This window comes from Cervus canadensis, chromosome 18 (genome assembly GCF_019320065.1).
Source record: "Cervus canadensis isolate Bull #8, Minnesota chromosome 18, ASM1932006v1, whole genome shotgun sequence".
NCBI classification, from domain to species: Eukaryota; Metazoa; Chordata; class Mammalia; order Artiodactyla; family Cervidae; genus Cervus; species Cervus canadensis.
The window spans coordinates 51472079-51496521 of record NC_057403.1 but is presented as its reverse complement, the minus strand read 5'-3'; the positions used below and the strand labels follow the sequence as shown (position 1 = coordinate 51496521).

General features: G+C 65.1%; 2 protein-coding genes across 3 annotated transcripts in view; both read left to right on the top strand.

The window, feature by feature from the left end:
* The first annotated feature begins 586 nt into the window (after positions 1-586).
* ZNF469 (zinc finger protein 469) lies at positions 587-13384 on the top strand. Its single transcript, XM_043436688.1, is given in 2 exon segments — positions 587-8034; positions 8037-13384. Coding segments are annotated over 2 exon segments (11346 nt in total). The 5' UTR covers positions 587-711; the 3' UTR covers positions 12060-13384.
* A 6282-nt stretch (positions 13385-19666) lies between these two features.
* The window catches only part of ZFPM1 (zinc finger protein, FOG family member 1), a 63452-nt gene continuing 58675 nt past the window's right edge, over positions 19667-24443 (top strand). Inside the window, exon 1 of one of the 2 annotated variants that reach the window (XM_043436687.1) lies at positions 19667-21483. The gene's annotated coding sequence lies outside the window, so the exon portion shown is untranslated. Of the gene's footprint in view, positions 21484-22104; positions 22230-24443 lie in introns of those variants that run through there. The other variant, XM_043436686.1, reaches the window with a different exon arrangement.

Sequence of the window (24443 nt, the reverse complement as noted above, 5' to 3'; positions counted from 1 at the left end):
TGGGGCTTTTCTCCAGAGGCCTGTGGGGGCTGAGCTTCGCTTGAGGGTCATGAGCACACGGCACACACGTGTGCCCCAAACAGCAGGTCAACTCAGGGCCCAGGAAAAGGAGCCATCAGCTTCCGGAGGCTGGGGGTCCGCTGCAGGGGCAGCAGGTGGGAGCCTTGGCCAGACCCACCCTCTGTCCTTCCTGGGCTGTTTGCCCTGGCATCTAGTGCCCATTACCCGCACTGTGAGGCCTCTGCAGGTCTGGAAGCAACGTGCCACATGGGGCCTTCCTGCTCAGGGCCCGGCTGGCGCCCCGCAGGGCTGCTCGGGGGTGGCCAGGGTCTTCCCACACCTCCGGCCCCCAGCAGCATTCGCTCTCTTTGCCTTCTTCCTCCCCACCCCCAGCCCACCCCCACCCACTAAGCCCTTCCTCAGTCTGGCAGGAGCTCATCTTCCCTCATCTCTCGAGGGACCATCGGAGCCAAGCCGCCACCCCTAAAAGGGAAGGCTGTGTGCCCACCACTTCTGCTCCAGCCTGCCACACCACCACAGAGCCACAGAGCCACTGTCCCCCACTTACTCTGTCCTTTTCTTGCAGGCTCATCAGGACCATGCGAGCAGGCTTCTCCAGGGCTCCTCGAGGGGCCAGGATGGCCACCCAGCCCGCTTTCTGCGGCCCTCCTCGGACCACAGCATCCTCCTAGCGCCCAGGACGGAGGGGCCATGCCTGGGGAGCAGCCCCTCGGAGCGCCACCCCCAACCATGACTGGAGACCTGCAGCCCTGCCCGGCGGCCAGTGGCACGGGGGGCCCCCTGCGGCCCCCCGGAGAGATCAGTGCCCTGGCCAACAGGACCACCAAGGCCATGGGCAGCAGGACCCAGGCCATGGACGACCCCAAGACCCAGGTGCAGCAGGCTGGGAAGGGGGTGGCCGAGGCCCCGCTGCCCAGAGCGCAGGCCCTGAGCAGCGGCCCCGGCAAGGCCAGCGGCCCCCAAACCCCAGCGGGGAGCAACCTCGTGCAGGCTCGTGTCCGGCGGGCAGGCAGGGCAGCCGGCAGCCCCCAGCAGCTCTACAGTTTGAGCATCGCCAGCACAAGGCCCAAACCCACCCTGGATGGGAAGACCCCTGAGGGCCTGCAGCCCAAGGCCCTCCGGCCCCTAGACGCAGAGATGACCCCAAGCCAAGGGACCAGAGCCGGTCTCAGGCCCGGCCGTCCCAGGGCCGAGGCCTCCCCTGCCCCGGAGGAGCTCAACTTCCAAAAGTGCTTCCAGGAGACCCCCTCCAGCTTTACCTCCACCAACTATACCTCACCGAGTGCCACCCCTGGGCCCCCACCCCTCAGGGCCCCCCAGAGCAGGGGCACTAGCCCCTGTCGGCCAGCCTCCTACCTGGAATTCCAGGCCGGTGGGGCTGACGCCTGGCCTCCCCCAGCTGAGAACAGCTTCCCAGGTGCTAGTTTTGGGGTCCCCCCGACTGAGCCGGAGCCCTTTCCAGAAGGCAGCAGCCCCGGGGTGGCAGCCTTTCAGTACCCCTTCCCAGAGCTGCAGGGGGCCGGCCGGAGACCCTTCCCAGAGGACACGGCCGGGCCCAAGTACCCCGAACGGGCAGTGGTGCTCGCCTTCCACCAGCCTCGGGGAGCATGGCCGGAAGCAGTGGGCACGGGCCCGGCCTACCCCCTGGCTACCCGCCCGGCCCCCCCACCCCCACCCTGCTACTCCAGCCGACCCGGCGGCCTGGAGGCCCCCAGTGACCTTGGCGGTGTGCTCCCTCCCCCTAGTGCTGCTCATCCGGCCTCCAACCCCTTCTCGGAGAGCACAGCCACCTTCCGGGACAGTTTGCACGAGACCATGACCAAAGTGCTCCCTGAGAGACCTCCTTCAGCCCATGAAGGGCTAGGGAGCCCCAGGGGGCCCCCAAACTCCTTGTCCCAGAGGCAGTTTCCAGGGCAGGCCTATGGAAGCCCCGGAGCCAGTGGAGTGGGCACCAGCCCAGGGCCTCGGGACACAGAGCTGGCCGCCTCAGGGCCTCCCACCGCCAGACTGCCCCCGCTGTGGGACCCCGCCCCGGCCCCTTACCCTCCACCTCCCCTGGGTCCCCCAGCCACCACGTTCTTCGAAGCCCAGCCCAGCCCAGGCCAGCGGCTCAACCTGCCCCAGAGCCCCCCGCTGCCCTGGCCCCAGGTGCTCCCGGCCGCCGGACCCGGCTCCCACCGAATGGAGATGCTGAACCGGCTGCCTTTCCCCCCAGGGGCCCCCGAGTGGCAGGGGGGCAGCCAGGGAGCCCCGGGTGCTATGGGCAAGACAGCCGGGCCGGGCGAGAAGCTGGCCGTCCTGAGAAACAGCCCGGGCCAGCACAGCAGTGGCTCCCCTGGCCTGTTTGCCTACAATGGGCTGAAGGACCCGGGAGCCCAGCCCCTATTCTTTGGGGCAGCCCAGCCACAGGCCTCACCCCGGGGACCCCCCGGCCTGCCCCCACCCAGGGTGGTGGGAGCCTCCCCCAGTGAGTCCCCCTTGCCCTCCCCGGCCACCCACACGGCCAGCAGCACCTGCTCATCACTCTCTCCACTGTCTAGCAGCCCAGCCAACCCCAGCTCGGATGAGAGCCAGGTGCCTGGGCCGCTCGCACCCTCTGCTTTCTTCCACCCGGCCCCTCACCCCCAGGAAGCTGGCAGCCCCTTCCCATCCCCTGAGCCCTCACACAGCCTCCCCATCCACTACCAGCCAGAGCCAGCCAAGACCTTCCCTTTCCCCACAGAGGGGCTGGAGGAGACCCCGTTCCCCAATTCGGGGCTCCAGGCGGGCAGTGCAAGCCTGGAGGGCTTCCCCCAGGGGCCGCCCCCCTACTCCGCCCACCACTTCCCCCTCAGCAGCGCCAGCCTGGACCAGCTGGACGTGCTCCTCACCTGCAGGCAGTGTGACCGGAACTACAGCAGCCTGGCCGCCTTCCTGGGCCACCGGCAGTTCTGCGGCCTGCTGCCAGCCAGGGCCCAGGACAACCACCAGCAGCCCCCGGGTCTCCCCGTGACCCCCAGAGTGCCCGCCGGCAGGACCCCAAGCCCACTCAGCCACACCAGGACAGCTCCCTTCCTGCTGGGCGGAGACCTCCGGCCCGATGGCAGAGACGACCCCATGAGGACGAGCTTCCTGCCCAGCTCCACCGCCACCCCCTTCCCGCTCCCCACAGGGGACCTGGACTTGGAGGACGCTGCCAAGTTGGACAGCCTCATCACGGAGGCACTCAATGGCCTGGAGTACCAGTCTGACAACCCTGAGATCGACAGCAGCTTCATTGATGTCTTCACTGACGAGGAACCTTCAGGGCCCAAGGGCCCCGCTGCCGGGCAGCCCCCCAAGGCCAGGCTGGGGGCAACACCAGATAACAAAGCCCCAGCCCCAGCCCCACCCCCAGCAGCGGATGTCCCGCTGGAGACCCAGCCCCGCCAGCCTGGGGATGGGGGCTACCCAGCCGGCCCCAGGCCCAAAACCCGCTCCCTGGGCCCAGCACCTGCAGAGACAGATGGGGCCAGCCTGGCTGGCCAGCAGAGGAGAGGAAAGCGGTTCAAGTTGTTTCAGAAAGAGCTGGACACAGTTAACACCACCAAGAGGCCTGGCAGGGGCTCCAGGGCCGCCCGCCTGAGGCCACGGAGGAAAGGCCGGGCTGAGGCCCGCCCACGGGATCTCAGAACCCAGGCCCCCAAGAGCCACACAGACCCCGGGGGCCGGGCCCTGCTGGTGGAGACCAGGAGCTCCCGGCGCCTCCGACTGTCCCCCGGCCAGGATTGCAGGCGGAGGCGGGCACGGGGCGGCACCTGGAGCAAGGAGCTCATCCACAAGATCGTGCAGCAGAAGAACCGGGCAGGTGGGCGCAGCCCAGCCCCAGGTGCCTTGGATGGCGGGCCCCAGCACTGCGACTGCGCCTCCGAGTCTGAGGAGGAGGACGGACCGCGGCCCCCGGGCTCCCGCTTCAGAGGCCGGCCCCGCCCCAGCGGCCGGCGATGGCGCCGGGGCGAGAAGAGGAAGGAAGTGGACTTGACCCCAGGCCCCAGAGAGGACGGGCAGCAGCAGAAACCCAGGAAGGTGGTGAAGCAGGAGGCTGCGAGGTCTGGGGGCTACCCGGGCCCCGAGGAGCTGGGCAGGCCTGAGCCAGGCCCCAGGGCCCAGGGCCCGTCGCACAGCCCAGAGGCTGGAGTGGACCCGGAGGAGAAAGGCCCCCAGCTTCTCCTACAGGATCTCACTGGTGCCGAGACCCCAGAGGAGAGTCCTCCGCCTCCGGGCTTCCCTCAAGACACTGAGACCCCTGAAATCGCTGATGACCTTCCTCCTGATGCCATGGAACTTCACAAGGAGGCTCCAGACTCCTCTCCAGCTCCCTGCAGGGGAGGCGGCCCCTGCCCCCCAGCCCCCGAGCGACCACAGCTCCACAGGGAGGACACAGTGCTGCCCCTCGCAAGCTCACCCACATTGGGTGCACATCGGTGCTTGGAGCCAGTCACCTCTCAGGACAGAGAGGACCTGCCTGCCTCTCCATCCGGAGAATCACTGGTGCCTGTCGCTAACGCTGTCCACACGGTCCACTTGGACCCTAGCACCCTCTTTGTGAAGAACCCTGGTCTTGGAGAGTCCATGGAGGCTCCAGCTGCCAGAAAGGGGCCTCAGCCCTACAGCAGCCCCCGCAGTGAGCTGTTCCTCAGACCCAAAGACCTGGCCGGCTGTTTCCACAAAGACCTGGGCTCCCACTCCTCAGCCCCAGACAGCCCACAAGCCATTAGGGCACGCCTACGCCAGGATGACCACAATGCCAGTTCCCCAGATCCAAAGCCACCCAGGAGCCCGCCCTACACAGGTGTCACAGACCCAGGCAGAGACCAATCAGCGCTGGCCTTGGAGCCCACGCCCCTCCCCTCGGGGCTGCCCGGGGACAACTTCCACCCGCCAACCTACGGCAGCCTCTCTGGGCACAGGGACACCCCTGAGCTGCGTGCGTGTGCTGCCACTCCCCCGAGGAAACCCCAGCTAGACCCACCGTACCCCTCGCTTCTGCCTGAAAGGGGCTGGTCCCTGCTGGAGGAAGTGTCCCCGGTGCCACCCAGCCATCCGGGCTTTTTTCCCAGCCTCTTGGGGGAAAAGACTCTCAGTCAGCAGTGTCCCAGTGAAGGGTCCGTGGCCACCAGCCTTAGCGCTCTGCCCGCCAGGGCTGTCGAGGGTAGCACCACAGCTACCTGCGACCTGTCCGAGGAGGAGTTGGAGATCAAACGGCTGGTCACGGAACTGGAGAGTCAGCTGCAGAGCAGAGAGCCGTGCAGGGCCAGCACCACTGGTCCCGGGGAGTCGAGTCCACACGGGGAGGGGGCAGACACCACGGGGGGCGCCCTGGCGAGCCCCCAGGAGGAGTGGCCCTCACCCTTGACCCTAGGAGAAGCAGCCTTGGCCCCCAGCACCCACAAGGACATGGTTCCTCAGGGTCCTTCCAGCCCCGTGGGGGCCAGCCTCAGTTTCCAATTAGTGCAGAAAGCCAGAGTCTCAAAGACAAGGCTCCCCAGAGCCGAAGGAGGCCAAAGGGCCCACCAGGAAGTCTGCGTACCGGACCCCGTGTCAGATGTGGGGAGTTTAGCGAAGCGCTGCCCAAGCCTGGAGCCTTCTCTTCCTAAGGGTCACGGGGCTCCCAGAACACAACATGGCCAAAGCCTCCCGCTGCTCCTTCCCTGCCCACCGAGAGGGGGGCTTTCCCCGGGACCCCGCAAGGCACCTGGGCCCTGTCAAGATCCTCTGGAGCTGGAGGCATTCAGCAGCCCCACTGCCCACCTAGCGCCTGGCTTGGCATTTCGGGGTGCCGAGCTTCTGCCTCTGGGCGCCACCCCATCTTCTGCTGCCATCCATAGCAGTGTCCCCAGGGGACACTCTGTAAGCAGCACAGGTGAGCCAGGAGGAACAGGTCTCCTGCCCCTTGTCGCAGCAGGCCCTGGCCATGAGGGCAAGGAGGAGTTTGTGCCAGAAGGAGTCTCTCCAAGCTGTGCCTCTGCGCCCAACCCCAGCCCGGGCAGGAGGCTCCAGGACCCAGCCTCCAGCCCACTTCATCAGCTGCAGCTCCTGGTGGCCAGAGCGGCTGAGGGGGGAGATGATGCCCAGGTCTCAAGGGCAACCCCCCCTGCTGACACCCAGAGCCCTCTGCACAGCAATCCCTCAGATCTGGGAGGTGATGGCAAGGAAGGAGGGACAGTGGCCCACAGCCCTGCCCTGGGCTCCCTGGGAGACATGCAGATGACCACCGTGGCCGGATGTCAGCTGGAGCCAGACGAAGATGGACATGCAGGCACACATGGCCAGGCCGAGAAGCCCAGGGTCCAAGCCGAAGCTGGCCACCTGCAGCCAGGTGACCGAGGGAGGCCAGGGAGACTGGACAGCTGCACCACAGCCAGTGCCGACCCTGAAACCACACCGGCCGGGCTGGTCAGGGCTGCAGACCAGCTGGGGGCACAGCTCCAGGGAAGCAGGGCAGCCATGGGCCTTTGCAACGAGGCACAGGACACCCCAAGCCCCACCTCCTCTGAGACAGACTCTTCAGTCCCAGCCTTGGTGGCAGCCCACACCCCAGACAGGCCCGGGGACTGGACTCTGGATGCAGTGGCAGCTGGCCCAGGCCATAGGAAGCATCTGCTGTTCGCTGGGGAAAGCCCAGAGCCCCCCACCAGGGACCTGGCCAGCCGCACCCCTTCGTCCGCCTCTGCAGGCCCCTCTGATCCCTACGGCCTCAAGCCCCTACAGCAGGAAGGCCCTCCCGCGGCACCTTCAGGGGAGCTCAGGGACCTGCTCCCAGCGTCTCCATCCCACGGGGGCGCTGCCAGCCCTCAGCTTCTGTTGGCCTCTTCTCCCACCTGGACACCTCCAGAAGGGGCCAACTGCAGCCCAGCACCCACAGGCACTGCGGCACCCCTGGCAGCGTCCCCCTCTTTGAAGACAAGCCACTGTGGCCTCAAGGAAAGCCTGGCTCACCACCCTCTCCTGGGGGACGGCAGCCCCCTGGAAGACCCTCCCAAGGAGCCCAGCTTCATCAGCATCGTCAGCGCCGCCCACAGAGGGGCCCGCCCTGGAGGTCATGTGTCAAAAACCCTAGAAGCTTCCAAAAAAGAGAGGCCAAGAGACTCCCCTGCCCGTGCCACCCCTCCCCACCCAACGACCATCAGCACCCCAGGAGTGACTGTCAAGGCTGCTGCCCTGCCCAGCATCCGCACCACTGGTGGCCTGGGGGCACTCAGAGGCCCCAGGGCTGAGTCGCCAGACCCCAGGGGAGTCCTGCCCATCACGCACCCAGATGGGGTGCCCACAGGCTCCTCCTCTGAACCCCTAGGCAACAGGGAAGGCCAGGGTGTCACCACTGTGCCCACTGACCCTTCCACACGGGGGGCCATGTGGCCAGATCCCCACATCTGCCAAGAAGGCAAGGCTCTGGCCAGCCTCCAAGGACAGAAGAGCCTGGAGATGCCTGGGGCCAGGCCCCCTGCCATTACCAAGGCATCCGAGGCTGGTGCCAGGGGTGTGCCAGTGACCTGCCCTTCCACAGAGCTCTGCCCAGGCAGCACAACCAACGATTCCAGAGCCCACTCCCCCCAAAGTGCCCTCCACCAGAGACCCCAGGCAGATGTCCTCAATCCCCAGAACCTCAGACAGAAGCCGCGTGGCTTTAAAAAGAAGCCGGTGTTCACTGAGAATGGCCACTGGAGAGGCGGAGCCCCCAGCGGGCGGCCAGTGACCTGCGAGGTCTGCTCAGCTTCCTTCCGCTCCAGGCCAGGCCTGAGCCGCCACCGAGCCAGGAAGCATGGGCTGCACAAGGGTGCTGCGTCCCAGCCAAGCCCAGTGCCCCAACCTGCTCCCCAGACGTGCCACCGCCCCGGAAGAAGAATCGCAGAGCGCTGGGGAAGGAGGAACCTGGGCGCTTGGCGGGAGACCCCAGCCAGGCCCGGGCGGCACCCCCTGTTCGTGGCTCTACAGCCCCTGAGGATGCCCTGGGTCCCGAGACATCCAAGGGACTCAGGCAGGGGCTCAGCCTTCTAGGAGCTCCAGGCTGTCCCCCAAGCTGGGAGCCGTACACCCCAGATACAATCAGGCAAGGGGTGGACGTGAGGCCTACAGAGCCCAGGAAACAGGACCGGCTGGGGAGGGAAGAGCTCCGACCCAAACAGGCAGAGAAAGGCGGGGGCCAGAGGCGTGGCAGACCGCCCACAGACTTCCCCAGCGAGTCAGAGGGGAAATCTAACAAGAAAGCGAGGAAGCCCAGAGCAAGAAGGTTCCGGGAGGAGAGCAATCCCCAGGTCCCTGCCAACGTGACTCCAAACGGAAGCTGCTGGAGTCCATCCACCTCCACTGCCAGCTGCCGCCGCCCCTCACCCAAAACAGAGCAAGAGACCAAGGCCACGGACCTGGAGGAGACACCTGCACAGAAGCCACCTGGGGACTGGGTGGCTCGTCCAAGGATGGTGGAGGGGGCGCCTCCGGGAGAAGGGCCAGGGGAGCAGAAGGCAGCCCTGGTAAGAGGGTGTGGGGGACCCAGAGAGACCAGGACATCTGGCATCTGTGAAGAGCCACTGAGGGAGACTGGGGGTAAGCCTGCAGGGGACAGTAGAGAGGCCAACAGCAGATCAGGGCATGGTGTCTGGGAGGGGCAGGAGCCCCCCTGGGCCCCCCAGGGCCCCCCTCAGACTCATGGTTCTGAAGCAGGCGGCACCATCAGCAGTTCTTGCTCCCAGGCCCCCCTGCACAGCCCAGGAGAGGGTGTCTCAGAGCAGGAGGGCATGGCTCCTAAAGCCCCCGGCCCGGAGCATGGGGACCCTCTGAGCTTGTTGGATGATGAGGCCTCTTTTTCCCAGCTCTTCCCCTTGGGAGACCGCTTGGCTCGGAAGAAGAACCCCCGTGTCTATGGGAAGCGCTGTAAAAAGTCGGAGCCCCCGCCCCGGGCGGAGCCCAGTGGCCAAGTAGGGGGCAGTGTCACTCTGTCCTCTGCCCGCCTGCCCACAGACCTCAGTGACTCTGGCTCGCTCTGCCTGTCCCACGAGGACCCATGGGGTGATGAGGCCACCGAGCTGCCTGAGTCCTTCCTCCTGGAGGGCTTCCTCAACAGCAAGGTTCCAGGCATCGACCCCTGGGCCCCAGGCCCCAGCCTGTGGGCCCTGGAGCCCCACCTGGAGGCAAACCCCTGCTGCGCTGAGGACCACCCGTCGGAAAACATCCCCGAGCTACACATGGTCCCGGCAGCTTGGCGAGGCCTGGAGCTTCAGGCCCCCGCGGACGAGGTCACCTCTTCTCTAGGAGATGTGAGCCCTGAGCCCCCCAACCTGGAGCGAGAGCACTACGACTGTGGGGTGCCCAGGAGTGTCATGGACCTGGAGACGCTTGGCACCAAACTGGAGATACAGGACCTGTGCTTCCTGGGACCCTGTGAAGACCCTGTGGGTCTCCCCAGCACCAGCTTCTTGGATGTCAAGGCTACGGCCGGTTCCCAGGGCCCACGGAGCAGGACAGAGGAGGCGGACAGGGCAAGAAGGGCCGCAGGCGAAGGCCAGCATGCCAAGGCCAGGAGAGCATCCTACAAGTGCAGGGTGTGCTTCCAGCGCTTCCACGGCCTGGGCGAGCTGGACCTGCACAAGCTGGCTCACAGCCCCTCCCCTCCCCCCACCTGCTACATGTGCGTGGAGCGCAGGTTCGGCTCCCGGGAGCTGCTCCGGGAGCACCTGCTGGAGAAGCACGTGCAGAGCAAGGCAGGGCTGTGGGCCTGCGGCATGTGCCTGCGGGAGGTGTCCGACGTCTGGATGTACAACGAGCACCTGCGGGAACACGCCGTGCGCTTCGCCCGCAAGGGGCAGGCGCGGCGGTCGCTGGGGGACCTGCCCTCATGCTGGGAGGGCGGCGACGTAGTCACGCACTTCCTGAGCGGCATCGCGGGGCAGGCCTCCAGATCCCACCGGGGCAAGCGCTCAGTCTCCGGCAAGGCAGGCGAGGGCTGCGCAGAGGCGTCGGGGCCGGACGCGGGAGCCGGGAAGGCGTTCCCGAGGGAGCGGCGGAGGCCCCAGGCCCGCAGCCGCGGCTGCGACGCGGTCGGCGCTTCGGCGCAGGGCAGCCCTTCCGCCTGCGCGCGCCCGATCCCGGCCGGCGACGCGTCCCCTGAAGCCCGTCCCCACGGCGAACCCCCGCTCCCGGCCGTCCCGGTGCACCAGGACTGCAAGGACCCGGCCCGCGACTGCCACCACTGCGGGAAGCGGTTCCCCAAGCCCTTCAAGCTGCAGCGCCACCTGGCGGTGCACAGCCCGCAGCGCGTCTACCTGTGCCCGCAGTGCCCGCGCGTCTACCCAGAGCACCAGGAGCTGCGCGCGCACCTGGGCGGCGAACACGGGCTGAGCGGGGAGCTGGAGCTGGCGCACACGCCGCTGTACGCCTGCGAGCTCTGCGCCAATGTCACGCACATCAGCAAGCGGTCCTTCGTCTGCAGCTCCTGCAACTACACCTTCGCCAAAAAGGAGCAGTTCGACCGGCATATGGACAAACACCGGAGGAAGGGGCAGCAGCCCTTCACGTTCCGCGGCGTGAGGAGGCCCGGCGCCCCCGGGCGGAAGGCTTCGGCCCGAGAGGGCACGCTGCCTAGCAAACGGCGCAGGGTGGCTGCGCCCAGCAGCCCTGCCAGGTCCAGCGCGAATGGGCCTCTGTCCCAGGGAAGCAGCCCCACCCCGAGTGAGGGGTCCCTCCCAGCCCTGCTCCAGCCCTGCCCAGAGGCAGCTCCCGGCACCACCGCCGGGCAGCCCGGGACCCCAGAAAAGCCCATAGACCCTCTAGACCACCAGGAGCTCCTGCCCCCATCCTTGTCTCCTTTCCCAGCGGCCTCGGCTGATGGCAAAAATGGCCACAAGCCGGACCAGGCCCTGGAGAGCTCCGAGGATGAGGCCTCCCCAGGCAGCCCTGAGCACCTCCTTCAGCAGGCTTTCCTGCCGGGAGGCTCTCTGCCCCTGCTGGGGGCCGTAGACCAAGAGGTAGAGGAAAAGAGGACAGCTGGCCCGTTCTCAGGGAAACACAGGACCCCAAGTGCACCTGGCAGATGTGCCCCTGACAATCACCCGGAAGCCCCCTCTCTGCTCTGGAAGGAGAAGCAGGTGTCCACGTGTCATGCGGTGCCTGCAGGGGCGACAGGGGGCCCCTCCCACAGAGGCAGTGCCCCCAAGCCTAGGGGCTGCGGGAGTTTATCAAAGGACAGGTCAAGCTCATCCACCCCCAACAAAGCACCCAAGGTCCCAGGACAACTGAAGAAGGCGGTAGCCAGCCCAGTGCCCGGTGAACTCCCCCGTGGCACTGAGGAGAGGCCGAAGCCCACCCCCCTCAAAGCCAAGCCAGGCTCTCAAGGTGCTGGAGGCCCCCGGCAGGGCACCAAGGCAGTGGGCGGCAGCCAGCCCCAGCCAGCCAGTGGACGGCTCCAAAGCGAGACAGCCACCACCCCAGCCAAGCCCGACTGCCCAGGCCAGGGCCCTGCCCCAGACAAGGCCCTCCCTCGTGCCCTAGCCAAAGGCTACCCCAAGGGACCAAGGGAAGCTGGTGGCCAGGGGCTGCGAGGGAGCCTGGGCCCCAGGGAGGACGCAGACAGCAGTGAGAAGAAGAGAAAAGGCCGGGCCCTGGAGCCAGCCAGGAGCGAAGGTGTGGGGAGCCTGGGCAAAGGCCCCTCGGCCCCCAACAAACCCCCCCGGGCTCCCCGGAAGCAGGCAACTCCCAGCCGCGTGATCCCCGCCAAGCCCAAGCCCAAGCCCAAGCCCAGTAGCCAGAACAGCTCGATGCTCCCTCAGTCCTCAGAGGTGCAGAAGCGGGAGCCCGGCCATGCCCACAGGGACCTCAGATACAGCAAGGAGGGGCTGAGCAAGGCCCTCCCCCAGACAAGACCTCTACACAGGCCCCCCAGGAAGGGTGGAGCTGTCCACAGTGCGGAACCCCCTAACCCCCGGGCCTGCCGCACAGCCGAGTCCCAGAGCCACCTCCTCAGCCAGCTGTTCGGTCAGAGACTAACCAGTTTCAAGATCCCTTTGAAAAAGGACTCTTCTGAGTAATTTATAGGAGCCAGCAAGTGCCTGGGAATGGGATTGGAGACAAACTCACAAATGGGGGACCCTGGCCTTTTTTTGAGAAGCTCCAGTCGTCTGAGAGTTTGCCTGATGGCCACATCTTAATCCATCTGATGTACCATGAAAATGCTCAGACTTTAGTGTTAGAGCTGCAACTGTGATGCCTTGAGCAGAGCCTGGGGTGGACAGCAATCCCTTTATAGCTGGTAGGTGAGGGTGAGGGTGAGGGCTGGGCCAGCTGCAGCCTCTTTGAGGCCATGCAGCTGTTTATCCAGTACCAAGAAGTTAAGGAGAGAGTGGCGCATCCCCCCAGCCCCATGTGCCCCACAGTTAAGGCCCAGTATGCCACAGAACCCCTCGCTTTGAGGATTTCCACAGGGCCCCCCCACCCTTGTCATCTAACAGGAAGTCAGTTGAGGCAGCTGCCAGTCAGATGGTGGCAGCCTCCATCTTAGTGTCGTTGCTGCTGTTGCTGGAATTCCAAAGCGACCCTAGAAATCAGATGGGGGCCAAAGAGCCATCTCTGAGCTGCCCAGCCCCATAGAGCACAACAGGCCTCTGACCGCAGTGTTGTGAGGCCACTGTCCGTGCTGCTGACAGAAAAGCTGGTCTCTAGTGCACCTTGACCCCTGGTCCTCTGTCTCCACCCCCACCACCTCCACCCCAGCCTCCGCAGTTGCCCTCTCTAGAGCCTGCCTCCTACACGGAGCTCTCTGCTGCAAGTATGAGCAATTTTACTCTGAAGTTTCTGGTGCTATTTTCATGTAATGTGAATACAGGCTTCCTTGATTTGTTTTACCTGGGGGATGGGGTCGGACCAAGAGGCGCTAGGGGTCACGCAGGCTGCCCAAGGCACCAGCGGCCCAAGAAGCCCTGACTGGCTCCCAGCCGCCTACGTGTGGCTCCAGCCCCACGGTCAGGTCGGAGCAGCCAGATGGGACCCTCAAGGCCGGCTCATGCACTGACCCGACCAGGGGCCGGCACGCATGTCCTTTTCACAGAATCGTGTCTTCACGGGGGCAGGAGGTGGGGAGAGGCTACCTTCTGTCCTTAGGTGTCTCTGAGGTTTGCGGTTTGTTTTGTTGTTTCTTCATTTTAACCTTAGGTACAGTGTGTATGTCAAAAGTTCTAATTTTGATATTTTGAGAGAGACCAAATCAAGCCCAAACTGCCTTTTTTTGTAGAAGGTGTGTGTGCCACTCAGAGTGCCTCTTTAGTGCTGATGAATAAACCTGGGGTGGGGGGAGCTCTGAGGTTGTACTGTAAAACCGTAGCAATCCGTGCTGTCAAATATATGCCCACTGTTGTCACAGGGCGCCTCCGCCGTGGCCTCTGTCCTCCCACCAGCCCCACCCTGCTGCCCCGCCGAGCCGCCTCCCTCGTCCTGCTCCAGAGTCACCTGGCCCTGCAGAGCCTACCGGCAGTGCAGCAGTCCCACCAGGTCCCAGACCCGTTAACACGGCGAAGATAATGCCTCAGTGCTGCGGGCCCCTCTGGGTTAGGGAACCGGAGGTCAGCACAGACAGCAGGGGGGACCAGACCCGGAGACCGCCCCCCACAGGCTCTGACCCCTAGGGACCCCGAGTCCTGAAGATGTCTCCAGAGACCCCTGTGTTGGGGACAAGCACTTGGAGGTCAGCAGATCCCTGTCTGGCCCCTGACAGCTGCCTGGGCTTGTTGGGGGCAGAGTGGGGGAGCATCTCTCAGAGCAGGCCCCCAACCACACTTGCTGCTGGGCAGTGGGAGGGGAGCCACGCCATCCACAGGGAAACTGGTCCTGCACACGGCGCAGGACCACCTTGCCCACAGCCCCACCCACCCTACCACTCCCCTCGTCCCACCAGGCCCTGGCCCCACACTTCCATCCACCAGGGACACTCTGCCCAGGTCCTTGCCCTCAGTCTCAGCCCCTCCCATCAATGCCCCCTGCCCAGCAGGCTGCCTCCCTCAATCTGGCACTTACACACCTACTGTGGGCTGCAGAGCAAGCCAGCAGCTGACAAGGGGTGCCAGCTGGGGGTTGGGGTTGCAGTGGGTGGAGTCAGTGGGCTCAGAGCCGCACTTGAGAAACACCATCCGGGGGCTTGGTGGTGGACACCTTGTGGGGTCGGCCAGGTCTGCAGCACTAGGTGCCTCTGCCCAGCTCGCCATGCCTCGGTCAGCCTCGGGCCAGCCTCCACGTCTCTGGAAACACAATGGGGCGTCCAGGCCCTGCCACAGGCTGTGATTGGTGGGGGAGGGAATGAGCCTGGCGCTCTGCAGGGTCATGTGCCCATGGGTGCTGAGGCTCACAACATCGGGGACCCCTCAGCTCTAGTGTTCGGGGCGGGACATGAGTGAACCTGCCCTCCTGGGTGCTGAGCCCACGGCGGCGCTGTGAGCCCATGTGTGGACAGTAGCAGCCTGGCCAGCAGGTGGCAGCATTCGCCAGCCCGGTGGGGCCAGGGCAGCTCGGGTACCACAGGCGCACATCACGGGTACGCGGGGCACCCTCATCCTCACCGAAGGGCTCAGAGACACGCTCACAGCACACAGGGGTGCACTGTTCCCAGGCCTCACACACACCACCACACACACAACCACAGACAGCCACACACACAACCACACACACCACACATACAACCACACACACAACCATACACGCGCACCCACACACACAGCCACACACAAGCACCCACACACACAGCCACACACACACAGCACACATACAACCACACACAACCACAGCCACACACACAGCCACACAGACAACCACATACACACAACCATACACAAGCACCCACACACACAGCCACACACCTGACTGATTCTGGGCATATCTGTGGGAACCGGCCCAAGCGAGGGGTCCGGGGTGGGCATCCTGAAGGGCCCCATGTGGGCTGTGGGAGCTGGCCGGATGGGGTAGGAGAGGGTTTGGTGGGCACAGACCCTGTTCAGGGGCCACAGCTCCCTTAGGACCCGAGTAGTCAGAGCCCAGCCCCCACAGGCCCACCATCCTCAGGCAGAGCCCTTCTGCCTGGGCCCCAAGGGCCTGGCTCGCCCCCTCTAGGAAGCCAGAGTGCCCCTCACCCCGAGACTACCAGATCCCCCAGAGCTGCCAGGCAGGGGGCAAGGAGCAGGGCAGCCTGAGGGTCAGCAGCAAGGTCACGTGAATGCTGTATCTGACAACTGCACTCCACCAGGTCCCAAAGCCTGACCCCAGTGACCCCTTGGCCCCACCAGTCCAGACATGGGCCCGGAGAGAAGATAGTGCCTGGGAGCAGGTGAGGAGTGGCAGGTGGCAGGGACAGCCCGGAGAGCACGTGGGGGTCTGCTTGGGCACGTGGGACAGGGCTGCGGGAGGGAGAGAGCCGGCGGTGGAGCAGGCGGCAGGCCCCATCCCCGGGCCCCGTCCCCAGACCCCATGAAGCGGGAGGCTTGCCTGGGCGGCCAGAGGGCATGTCCACCAGGAATGGCTGGAGAACGTCCTTAGGATGGGCTTGTCTAGGCTTCGGGGCCACAGACAGCTCAGAGAACCCAACCTCCCAGGGAGAGGATGTAGAAGGCCATGCTCACATAGGCAGAAGAATCCGCACGTCCGGAGTCCCACAGAGAGGGCCACCAGCGATGGGCCAGGTCCATGTCACCGGGATCCCTCCAAGCACCGCCATGGGGGGACAGGACCTGGAGGCTGTGGGTCCTGTCCATGTCACCTGAGAATGTGCCACAGTGGGCTCTGGTCTTGAACCTGAGGCTGCGCCCCGCGAGACGCCATTTCTCTGCCTGACTGGTGGGTGGTCAGCAGGCCCAGGGTCCTGCTACTGTGGCTACAGGACCACTGCCCAGAAGCAGCCACGCCAAGCATTCCAGCCTGGGCCTGGGCACCCAAGGCCACAGCCCCTTCCCACGGGCCAATGGCTGCCTCCCTGACCAGCTGGCCTGGCCTTGTGGGCTGCAGCTCAAGGCCACCGGCCTCCTCCCTGGAGCCCCCGGCTGAGAGAGGATGCAGACAGGGCCCTCCGTAGGTTTAACTGGGCCTGAACACGCCTCTGTCTCAGCTGCTGAGAGACCCAGGCCCATTGCTGGGCCCAGACAGGAGGGCGAGTGCCCAGGGCCTCACCATCCCCCCTGGGTGCAGCAGTCATCAGAAACCTGTCCAGCCCTGACTCTTGGGCTCCCTCCGAGGTCTAAGTGCTGGGGCTCACTGGCTCTGGCCAGAGCCTCTCCCCACGCCGTCCACTTGGCTCCCTCCCTCGCCTCCTTCAGGGATTTGCTCAGAGGCAGCCTCCCTAACCACCTGCCAAGATGACGGCTGCACCCCAGTGCCCAGGCCTGAGGCTGCGGGACTGAGACGCATCTGCCCTGGGGCGCCCACGGCCCGCTCCTTAATCCTGGCTGCTGTCCTGCCGCTGGACTTGAGTGCCGCGTCCTGTTGCTGTCCACAGTTGTACCGCCAGCGCTGGAATGGGAGGAAGGGGGAGGGAGAAGGAAGGAGGCGGATGGGGAAGTGTGAGCTTCCTGACCCCTACTCTCTTCCTTCAGAAACGTCCAGATAATATTTCCTGTCTGCACCAGGCTGGTAAATAGGCCACACCTGGGCAGCTGCACGAGGGGGTGGGTCACTAACCCCTCACGACAGTGTCCAGGCAGAACCCGTGTGTCCCAGGGCCTTGGAGGGCACGGCTTGTTAGAGATGCTGTTTCAGAGAGTCTCGCCGAGCCCAGAGGGGACCAGCTGTGTCCCACCCTCTGCTCCCCTCAGACAGGGAACACCTGAGCCTATCCCCCAGACCAGAGCCAGCCCCAGCCCCCCGCAGCAGCCTGCCCCGGACACCTCAGGGTGGCATCCAGTTGTCCCCGGCATCGCCTGGCTCCTCCCTTGCCCATCCTGCAGGCCGCCTCTGATCCCTAGCTTAATTTATTTTGACATCCTTGCTGCTGTGTGACCTCCTTGTGGTATCACGTGTTGCTCAAAACTCATTATCCCCCCCAACTTGAAACAGGAAGTTAATTAAACCCTTCACAGAGCCAGTGTTATGACGAGTGTCGGCGTGGGCCCCCAGCATGGCTGCCCAGCACTCCAGGGCCTGGGGCTGACGGGTGGCAGGGGAGAGAGGCCTGGGCCCCCCTTCCCCACAGGGCAGCCGCCAGGGGTCATGCTGGAGCAGCAGGTGTGGATCTCCAAGGGAGGCTCTGCTCCTCACCTGCTGTGTGGCCTGGGAGGGGGTGACTTCACTTCTCTGAGCCTGTTTCCTTGTCTGGCAAATAGGAATTCTGAGAGTCCCTTCTTCAGACAGTGCTTGGCACAAGGTCTGGCAGTGAGGAGCCATCCGCTGCTCTCTGCCCTCACCCCACGTGTGAGGTAACAGAGTGCTGAGAACCACAGAAAAGGCACCCGGGCCCTGCAGGCTGGACCAGAGAGGAGAGGCCCACCGTGGTCTGGAAGCAATCAGGGCCTCCTCAAGGAAGGGAAGGTGGGCGGGCAGTGGGAGGGAAGGGTGCCGCTAGTGGCAGGAACAGCGTGAGGGGCCGCAGGACACCTGGACCTGTTCAGGGAGGTTCAGAGGAGGACTGAGGGGGGCCGGCTGAGATTATCGCAGTTGCTTTCGGGAGGTCCCACTGGCTTCAGCCTGCAGTGGGGGCAGGAGTGGCTCGGGGCCAGCAGCGGTCAGGGTGGTGGGTGAAGGAGGCTTAGAGCTGGGTGGGGATGATGGCAGAGTCCCCAAGGGGCTTCTCAGGGCTATAAGGAGGTGCAGTCAGGGACACTCGGGGGGGGGGACAGTGAGGCAGAAAGAGGACTTCCGGTGCAGCCTGGCAGTCAGAGCCCCTTACCTGACCTGGGCTAGGGACACACTCCTCCTAGTCTGTCCAGCCCTCCCAGCCTTTGCCCCTGCTCCTCCCTTAGCCGAGAATGCCTTTCTCCTACCACTCTTTCCTGAATCATCTTCATCCTTCAGTGTTCAGCTTAAGTTTCTAGAACATTCTGTGGCTCCCTTGGCCTAACAACCAGGACAGAGCTGGCTATGTGGGAAGTGCCACAATCAGTCCCCTCCCCACCCACAGCCACTGCCCGCTCCCGGGCAGTCCCCCTGGGACAGGGCAGCACAGAGCATGCCCATCAGCAAAGCCAAGCCCCCAGACTGCCGGCCCACAGGGCAGAGGTGGAGCAGATGTGAGCCCGGAACCACAATGGCATCTAGACTAGAGGGTCCTGCCCCACCCACTTACAGATGAGGAAACCAAGGGCTTAAGGACTTGCTCGGGGTCACAGCCTCCTATGTGGCAGAGCCAAGATTTGAACCTGTTCTCCCAGGGCCCAGCCAGGGTTAAGAACGTGGGCTGTGCCCTGTGGCTGCCTGGGATACAGGAATCATGACCATTTCTGAGCTGTAGGGCCACTCTGAGCCTCAGTGTCATTACCACCACGACAGCCTTGATGCTGTATCCTAGGCCCAGCGCTGCCACTTCCTGCCAAGGGACCACCAGAGGGTTGCTAGGACAGGATGCCATGAGAGACCATGAGCCAGTCCCAAAAAGGACCGGGGAAAGGCTAGAGGTGCTGATAATGATATGACCCTAGTGTGGGCACCCAGAGCTGTCCCTAGGAGCCTCTCCTGGGCCCAGGTACCCTTGGCACCTTCCCCAGGGCCTCCAGGCTATTAGGGCTTGAAATTCAGCAAAGCAGGAAACAATCAGGCCGTGGTCAGGGCAGCCGAGCTCCACGCCGAGCCCTTCCCAGCTCCAGGGCACGTGTTGCAAATGCCCACGTGCACTGAGTACGGTTCTGTTTCCACCACCAGTGATGTTTGCATGTGAATCGTGATACTCCCCCAAGGAATGCAGGTGGCCGCTAGGACCCCGCAGCAGCCCCTCTCCCAGCTCCCCCTCTGCCATCTGAGCAGGGACTCCTGCTGAACCCCACAGAGATGACGCCTCCTCCGGTCAGCCTTCTTTGACTTCCCCAGGCAAAGGTGGTGACTCCTGCTCTGTCCTAAGCCAGGCCTTCCTTTCTTCAGTATTTCTTGCTACTCTTTCCTCAGTTTATTGTCGTGATCATAGAGCTCTGTGGAGGGTGTCATGGCCTGTATGCGTCAGGTCCAGTGACCCCCCCCATTGGTCATGAGGAACCTGCAGTGTCATTATCTTTTCAGTGGTGGGAATAACAGCCCTTGCAAGGCAGACAGAGTGGGCTGAGCATGGAAGCAAAGTTCCCCAGCACCGGCCTGAGTCAAGGCTGTCATGGCGTTTCACAGGCAGGTGTCCTCCGGCACAGGTACACGGAACTCTAGCCTTGTTTTAAGGTTCCTCTGAGGCTGCACAAAAATGTTTAATTTTTGAACAAGGGGCTCCATATTTTCATTTTCCAGTGAGCCCTGAGAATTATGAAGTGGGTCCTGGTCAGCAGGTTCTGTTTCTGACCTGCCCCTGCCCTTAAGTCCCTGGGTAATGGGGGTCTTAGGAGCCTAGAGCAGCCTGAAGTGCAGTCCTCTCTCCCCTCACCCTCAACATGCGTACTCAGTCGTGTCTGACTCTCTGCAACCCCGTGGACTATAGCCCGCCAGACTCCTCTAACCATGGGATTCTCTGGACAAGAATACTGGAGTGGATTGCCATTCCCTCCTCCAGGGGATCTTCCCATTGAGGGATCGAACAGTGTCTCCTGCGGCTCCTGCATTGCAGGCAGATTCTTTACCACTGAGCCACAAGGGAAGCCCCCCCAACCCCCGCAGGGATCAGGCATCACTAACTGGTCGTGGTTCTTCTGCTCCTGCTGACCCTCAGAACCCTCCTCCACACAGACCTCCTGCCACTCCAGCAGTGGTACCAACCTAGGTGCCACTTGCTGTGCATGGAGCCTCAAGCCCGGCAGAGGTCCAGTTCGTGGCCACCTCTTCCAGGGATCCCTCTGACTGCCAGGTGCCCATCCTGTAAAGAGGCTCCCCACTTTGGGAAGGCAGCAGGCCCAATGGGAAACCCAGACAGGTGGAGTCCCTTGTCTCATTGACAGACATAGTGGGAGCCCCGGGCTGAGTGAATCAGTCAACTATGAGCCACGTACTCCACAGAGAAGGGGTACAGCACCATGGCAGCTGCAGGAAGGCTGTACCCACTGGGCACAGCCTGGGCAGGGAGTGGGAAGTGTGGGCAAGCTCATGACTCTGGACAGGTCTCTTGGCCTCCTGGCCTCAGTGTTCTGGCCTGTCTGGGGGCAGTGGCTTATCCTGGGGGGACCTCAGCCTTCTGCCCCACCTGCCAACCTCCTGCCCTCCTGAGAGCAGCAGCAGCAGGGGAGAGTGCCCAGGTCCTGGGGGCAAATTCTTCATCTTCTAATGGGGAAGGGCAAGGGCAACAGGAGTCAGAATGAGGGGGTCTAAGGGCAGAGTGCTTAGCACCCAGCCAGCCCCCACACATGACTGTGAGGATCACCTGCCATCGGGTGGGTGGGTCCAGCTTTGCGGACAAGCATCCAGACACCCTGTTTGCAAAGCTCTTCCCCTTAGCCTCTGGCCCCTGCTAACTTCCCATTTCTTGTGAATATGGGGTTGGGGACGGCGGGGTGCACCAAATGCAGGCCAAGAATATTAAAGGAATACAGTTGAGCTCCCAGGAACCACTCTGATGCTGTGTGACCTTGAGCCTCCTGGAACGTGGGGGGGCCTCTGGGATCCCATGAACATACTCCAAAGGACAGAAGGGCTGGCCTCCGTGTCCACCGCCGGAACAGGCAGTACTAACCGTGGGAACCTCGCTCCTTTCTACTTCCTGGGCCTCCAGCAGGGGCGCCCTGGAGAGGCATGGCCTGGGAAGGAGAGACCCAGAGGGGCAACGCCTAGGGGCTGCCGCGGCGGGGCCGGAGAGCAGGCACAGGCCTCTGGCTTCTGCGGCCTCCCGGATTTCCAGCCAGATCTGAGCCCAAGGGAGGAGGGCCCGAAGTCCCTCGCTCTCCATTTGGGGCTCTGGTCACCGGAGGCGGCGAACCCCGCGGATGCTGCTTCCACCAGTCTTGGGTGGAATCCCCACCGTGCCAGAGCCGGCTCCACACCCCAAATCTGGTCCCAGGCAATGTGGGACGTCAAGGCCTCGGGCTGCTTGACCCGGCCCTCATTGTCCCATATCCGGCGGGCCGAGGAGGGTGGTCGCAGAGCCTAGAAGTTCTGGGCAGGTCAGAGGCCCTGAAGACGGAGTTATAGAGCAGCGGGGCGGAGTGATGGAGCGGTGAGCGGAGCCCAGGCTTTGGGGTGTGCTCTGGGCGGGGCCTCGGAGTTTAGGGGCCGAACCAGGTCAGGTCAGGCTTGGGGGCGGAGCTGGCATCGGGGGGCGGGCCCAGAGGGAGCTTGAGCCGGGTCGGGCGCGGTGGTCCGGAGCGGCGGAGTGTATTGGGTCGCAGAGCCTGAGCCAGGCCTGGGGACAAAGCAGCAGGGCCAAAAGAGGTGTGGAGGAGGCCACAGGTTCCCCCAGAGCGGGGGCCAGCTCCCTCGGGGCGGGGCCAGCAGGCGGGGCGGGACCATTTCAGCGTAGAAGCAAGGGGGCGAGTCAGGGTGTCGGGGCGGGGCCTGCCGAGGCGGGGAGAGGCCAAAGCCGCGAGGAAGCAGGACCGCCCGGGGGCGGGTGCGCGCTGCGCGGGCGGGGGCGGGGCCGGAGGCGGGGCCGGGGCCAGAGGCGGGCCCGGCGGCGGGGCGGGGGCGGGGCCAGGGGGCCGGACCAGGCGGCGGGGCGGGGCCGGAGGCGGGGCGGGCCCGGAGGCGCGGCGCCGTGACGCGCACGCCCCGCCCGCACGCCCCGAGCGCCCAGGCAGAGGCCGCCAGGTCCGCCGCGCGCTACCCGCAGGTTCCATTGAGAAGAGCCGAGCAGCGGCGGCGGCGGCGGCGGCGGCGTCTGCGCGGGAGCGGAGAAGCCGGCAGCAGCCCGCCGCCCGCCGCCCCCGGCAGTCTGCGCGGCCGCACAGCAGGGCCGAGACTCCGGCCTCCTCAGCGGCGCCGGGCCGGACGCGGCGGGCTGGGGGCGCGGGCCGGGGCGGCCGTGGAGCCGAGGGGCCGGGGGCATGAGCCGCCCCGCGGCCCCGCCGCGCCCCCGCCGCCCGCCGCCGCCCACCAGGGGCTAGAGGCGGCCGCCGGGAGGGCGCGCGGCGCCGGAGACATGTCCAGGAGGAAACAGAGCAACCCCCGGCAGATCAAGCGTAAGTCAAACTTTGCCCGCTGGCCCCGACCCCCGCCGCCCCCCCACCCCGGCCCCCGGCCCGCCCCGCTCTGCCCGCGGCGCCCGCGACCTTCACCCCGCGCCGCGCCCCCCGCGCTGTGTGCCAAGCGCGCCGTAATCTAATCTCTGCCGGCGGGCCGGGCCCCCGCGTCTGGGCTGTAGCACTGGGGGTCCGGCCTGGAGGGGGTGTCCGCCCAGAGGGCCGGAACGGGGTGGCTGGGGGCGCGGCCACCTCGCGGCCTGCCCCTCCCCCGCATCCCAGAGATGGTGCAGTGATAAGGCGGCCCCGATCTGGGCTCAGATAAAGTTTAAAATATTCCATTCTGCAAGTCCCATCCTGATAAGATCGCTCTGTCGGGACGGGCTGAAATTGTGATCTTATCTTGCGCGGTTGACTCTCCCAGGCTTTGTATCTAGAGGGAGAAAGAGAGACCTGAGAGGGAGAAGGGGCACCCAGGGCGCGTGGAAGTGCAGGCCAAGTAACAGAGACCCGCGGGTGCCCACCACCATGCCTTCTGGCCACAGAACCTCCTGGCTGGGGGTGGGGGGCGGGGGTGCTGCTACCACAGCTGGGCTCCAGCCCTGTCTACCGGGTCTCCAACTCCAGCTTTCCCTGCCGGGGACAACCTCCTGGAGGCCTTCTCCCTGTGTCCCAGCCAGGACCACAGGGGCTCTTGCGCTCCTAGGCTTGCGGTCACACACCCGCACTCGTTCTATCCGAGGGGCTGCTCCTAGTCAGGGAGGGGTCTCCCGGGACTCAGTCCTGGGCCAGGTGTCCAAGTTTCTCACCCATCTGGATTAAAGGCCATTCCCCAGGGGGGAGCCAGGCAGTCACTGCTGATGCCCAGCCCCCAACCCCCTACCCCAGCGATAAGAGCGCCCTGAACTCTTGGGGCCACTCCGCTGAAAGAGGGCAGTGCACAGGAAGCAGGACTCCCCACCCCACGCCAATAATAACTTCACGCCTCTGCAGCCAGGGCCAGGGCTCAAGGCTTTCTACCTGGGTTACATCTCCCGGGCCAGCCCGTCAAGTCCTTGGGGCAAAGAGGTGGCCAGCCCCACGCTCCTGAGCACTGCCTCTTCTGTCCACCTGAGCTCTGCCTTCAGGACCCCTTGTGAGTGCTCCTGGGGGAGTGCCTAGTCCCCAGATCCCATAGAGGGGGAAGGCAAGCGTGAATCCGGGTTCCCGTAACCTGACTCCTCAGCGTGTAAGCGGGACTGTTTTCCGAAAGTCGCCTTCTATCAAGTCAACTCAAGTATTAAAACCACCCACAGGTCCCGATCTGCGCTGGTTCTCTGGTTTCTTTTTCCCCTCCTCCCCTGTGTGCCTCTGTTGGGTCTGTTCTCGTGTGTGCGTGTGTCTGTGTTTCAGCGTGATGAGAAATGCAGATAACGCGGGCAGGGAGATTGCAGGTTGGGAGCCGATGCCAGTGCCGATAAGGCCCAGAGCAAGGCGAGTGCCCGGGCTGGGCTGGTTGGGCTGAGCGGAGCGCGTTGTGGACAGGGACCAAAGCGGGCGGGAGGGCGAGCCCCGCTGTCCCCTTTCAGTACGCCCGGGAACCAGGCTAGGGAGGGAGCCGACCCTGGGAGGTGGAGCTGGGGAACCATCCCTTCAGCCTGCGGCCCGGGGCGTCTCCACCCCCGGGCAGATCTAGGCGCGTTAAGATGCGAGCGCTGATTGTCACCAAGCGGCGGCGCCCGCACGCCCGCCCTCTGCCCGGGGCTGTGCGTACGGGCCCTCGCAGCTGTGTGCCCGCTCCACTGGCCTTACCTGCGACCAGGCCGCGAGCGGGGGGCGGGGGGGGGGGAGAGCGCTTGGGGCGCCGCCCCCGTGCCCCCACCAAAGCCGGGGCGCAGCTGCCCGCGCCTCTGTACGCCTTTTGTTCCGCGCGCAGATAGATGTGCCGCGCTGATAAGGCGCACAACCGATGGCGGAGGCGATAGGCGCTCCCATTTATTAACTTCAAACGTGGGAGCGGGGGAGGGCGAGGCGGGAGCGCGGCCTTGGCCGGCCAGATGGCTGTGAAGATAGGCCGGGCCGCGCTGGCGGGGAACACGGGGCGGAGCGCAGCTAGGGACCCCCGGCGCCCCCGGCCCGCCGAGGTTTCCTCCCGCCCGGGTCGATGGGAGCTCAGATAAGCGCCGGGGCCGGTCGGCCGGATGGCGATCTCCAACAGCGATAAGACGCCTTATC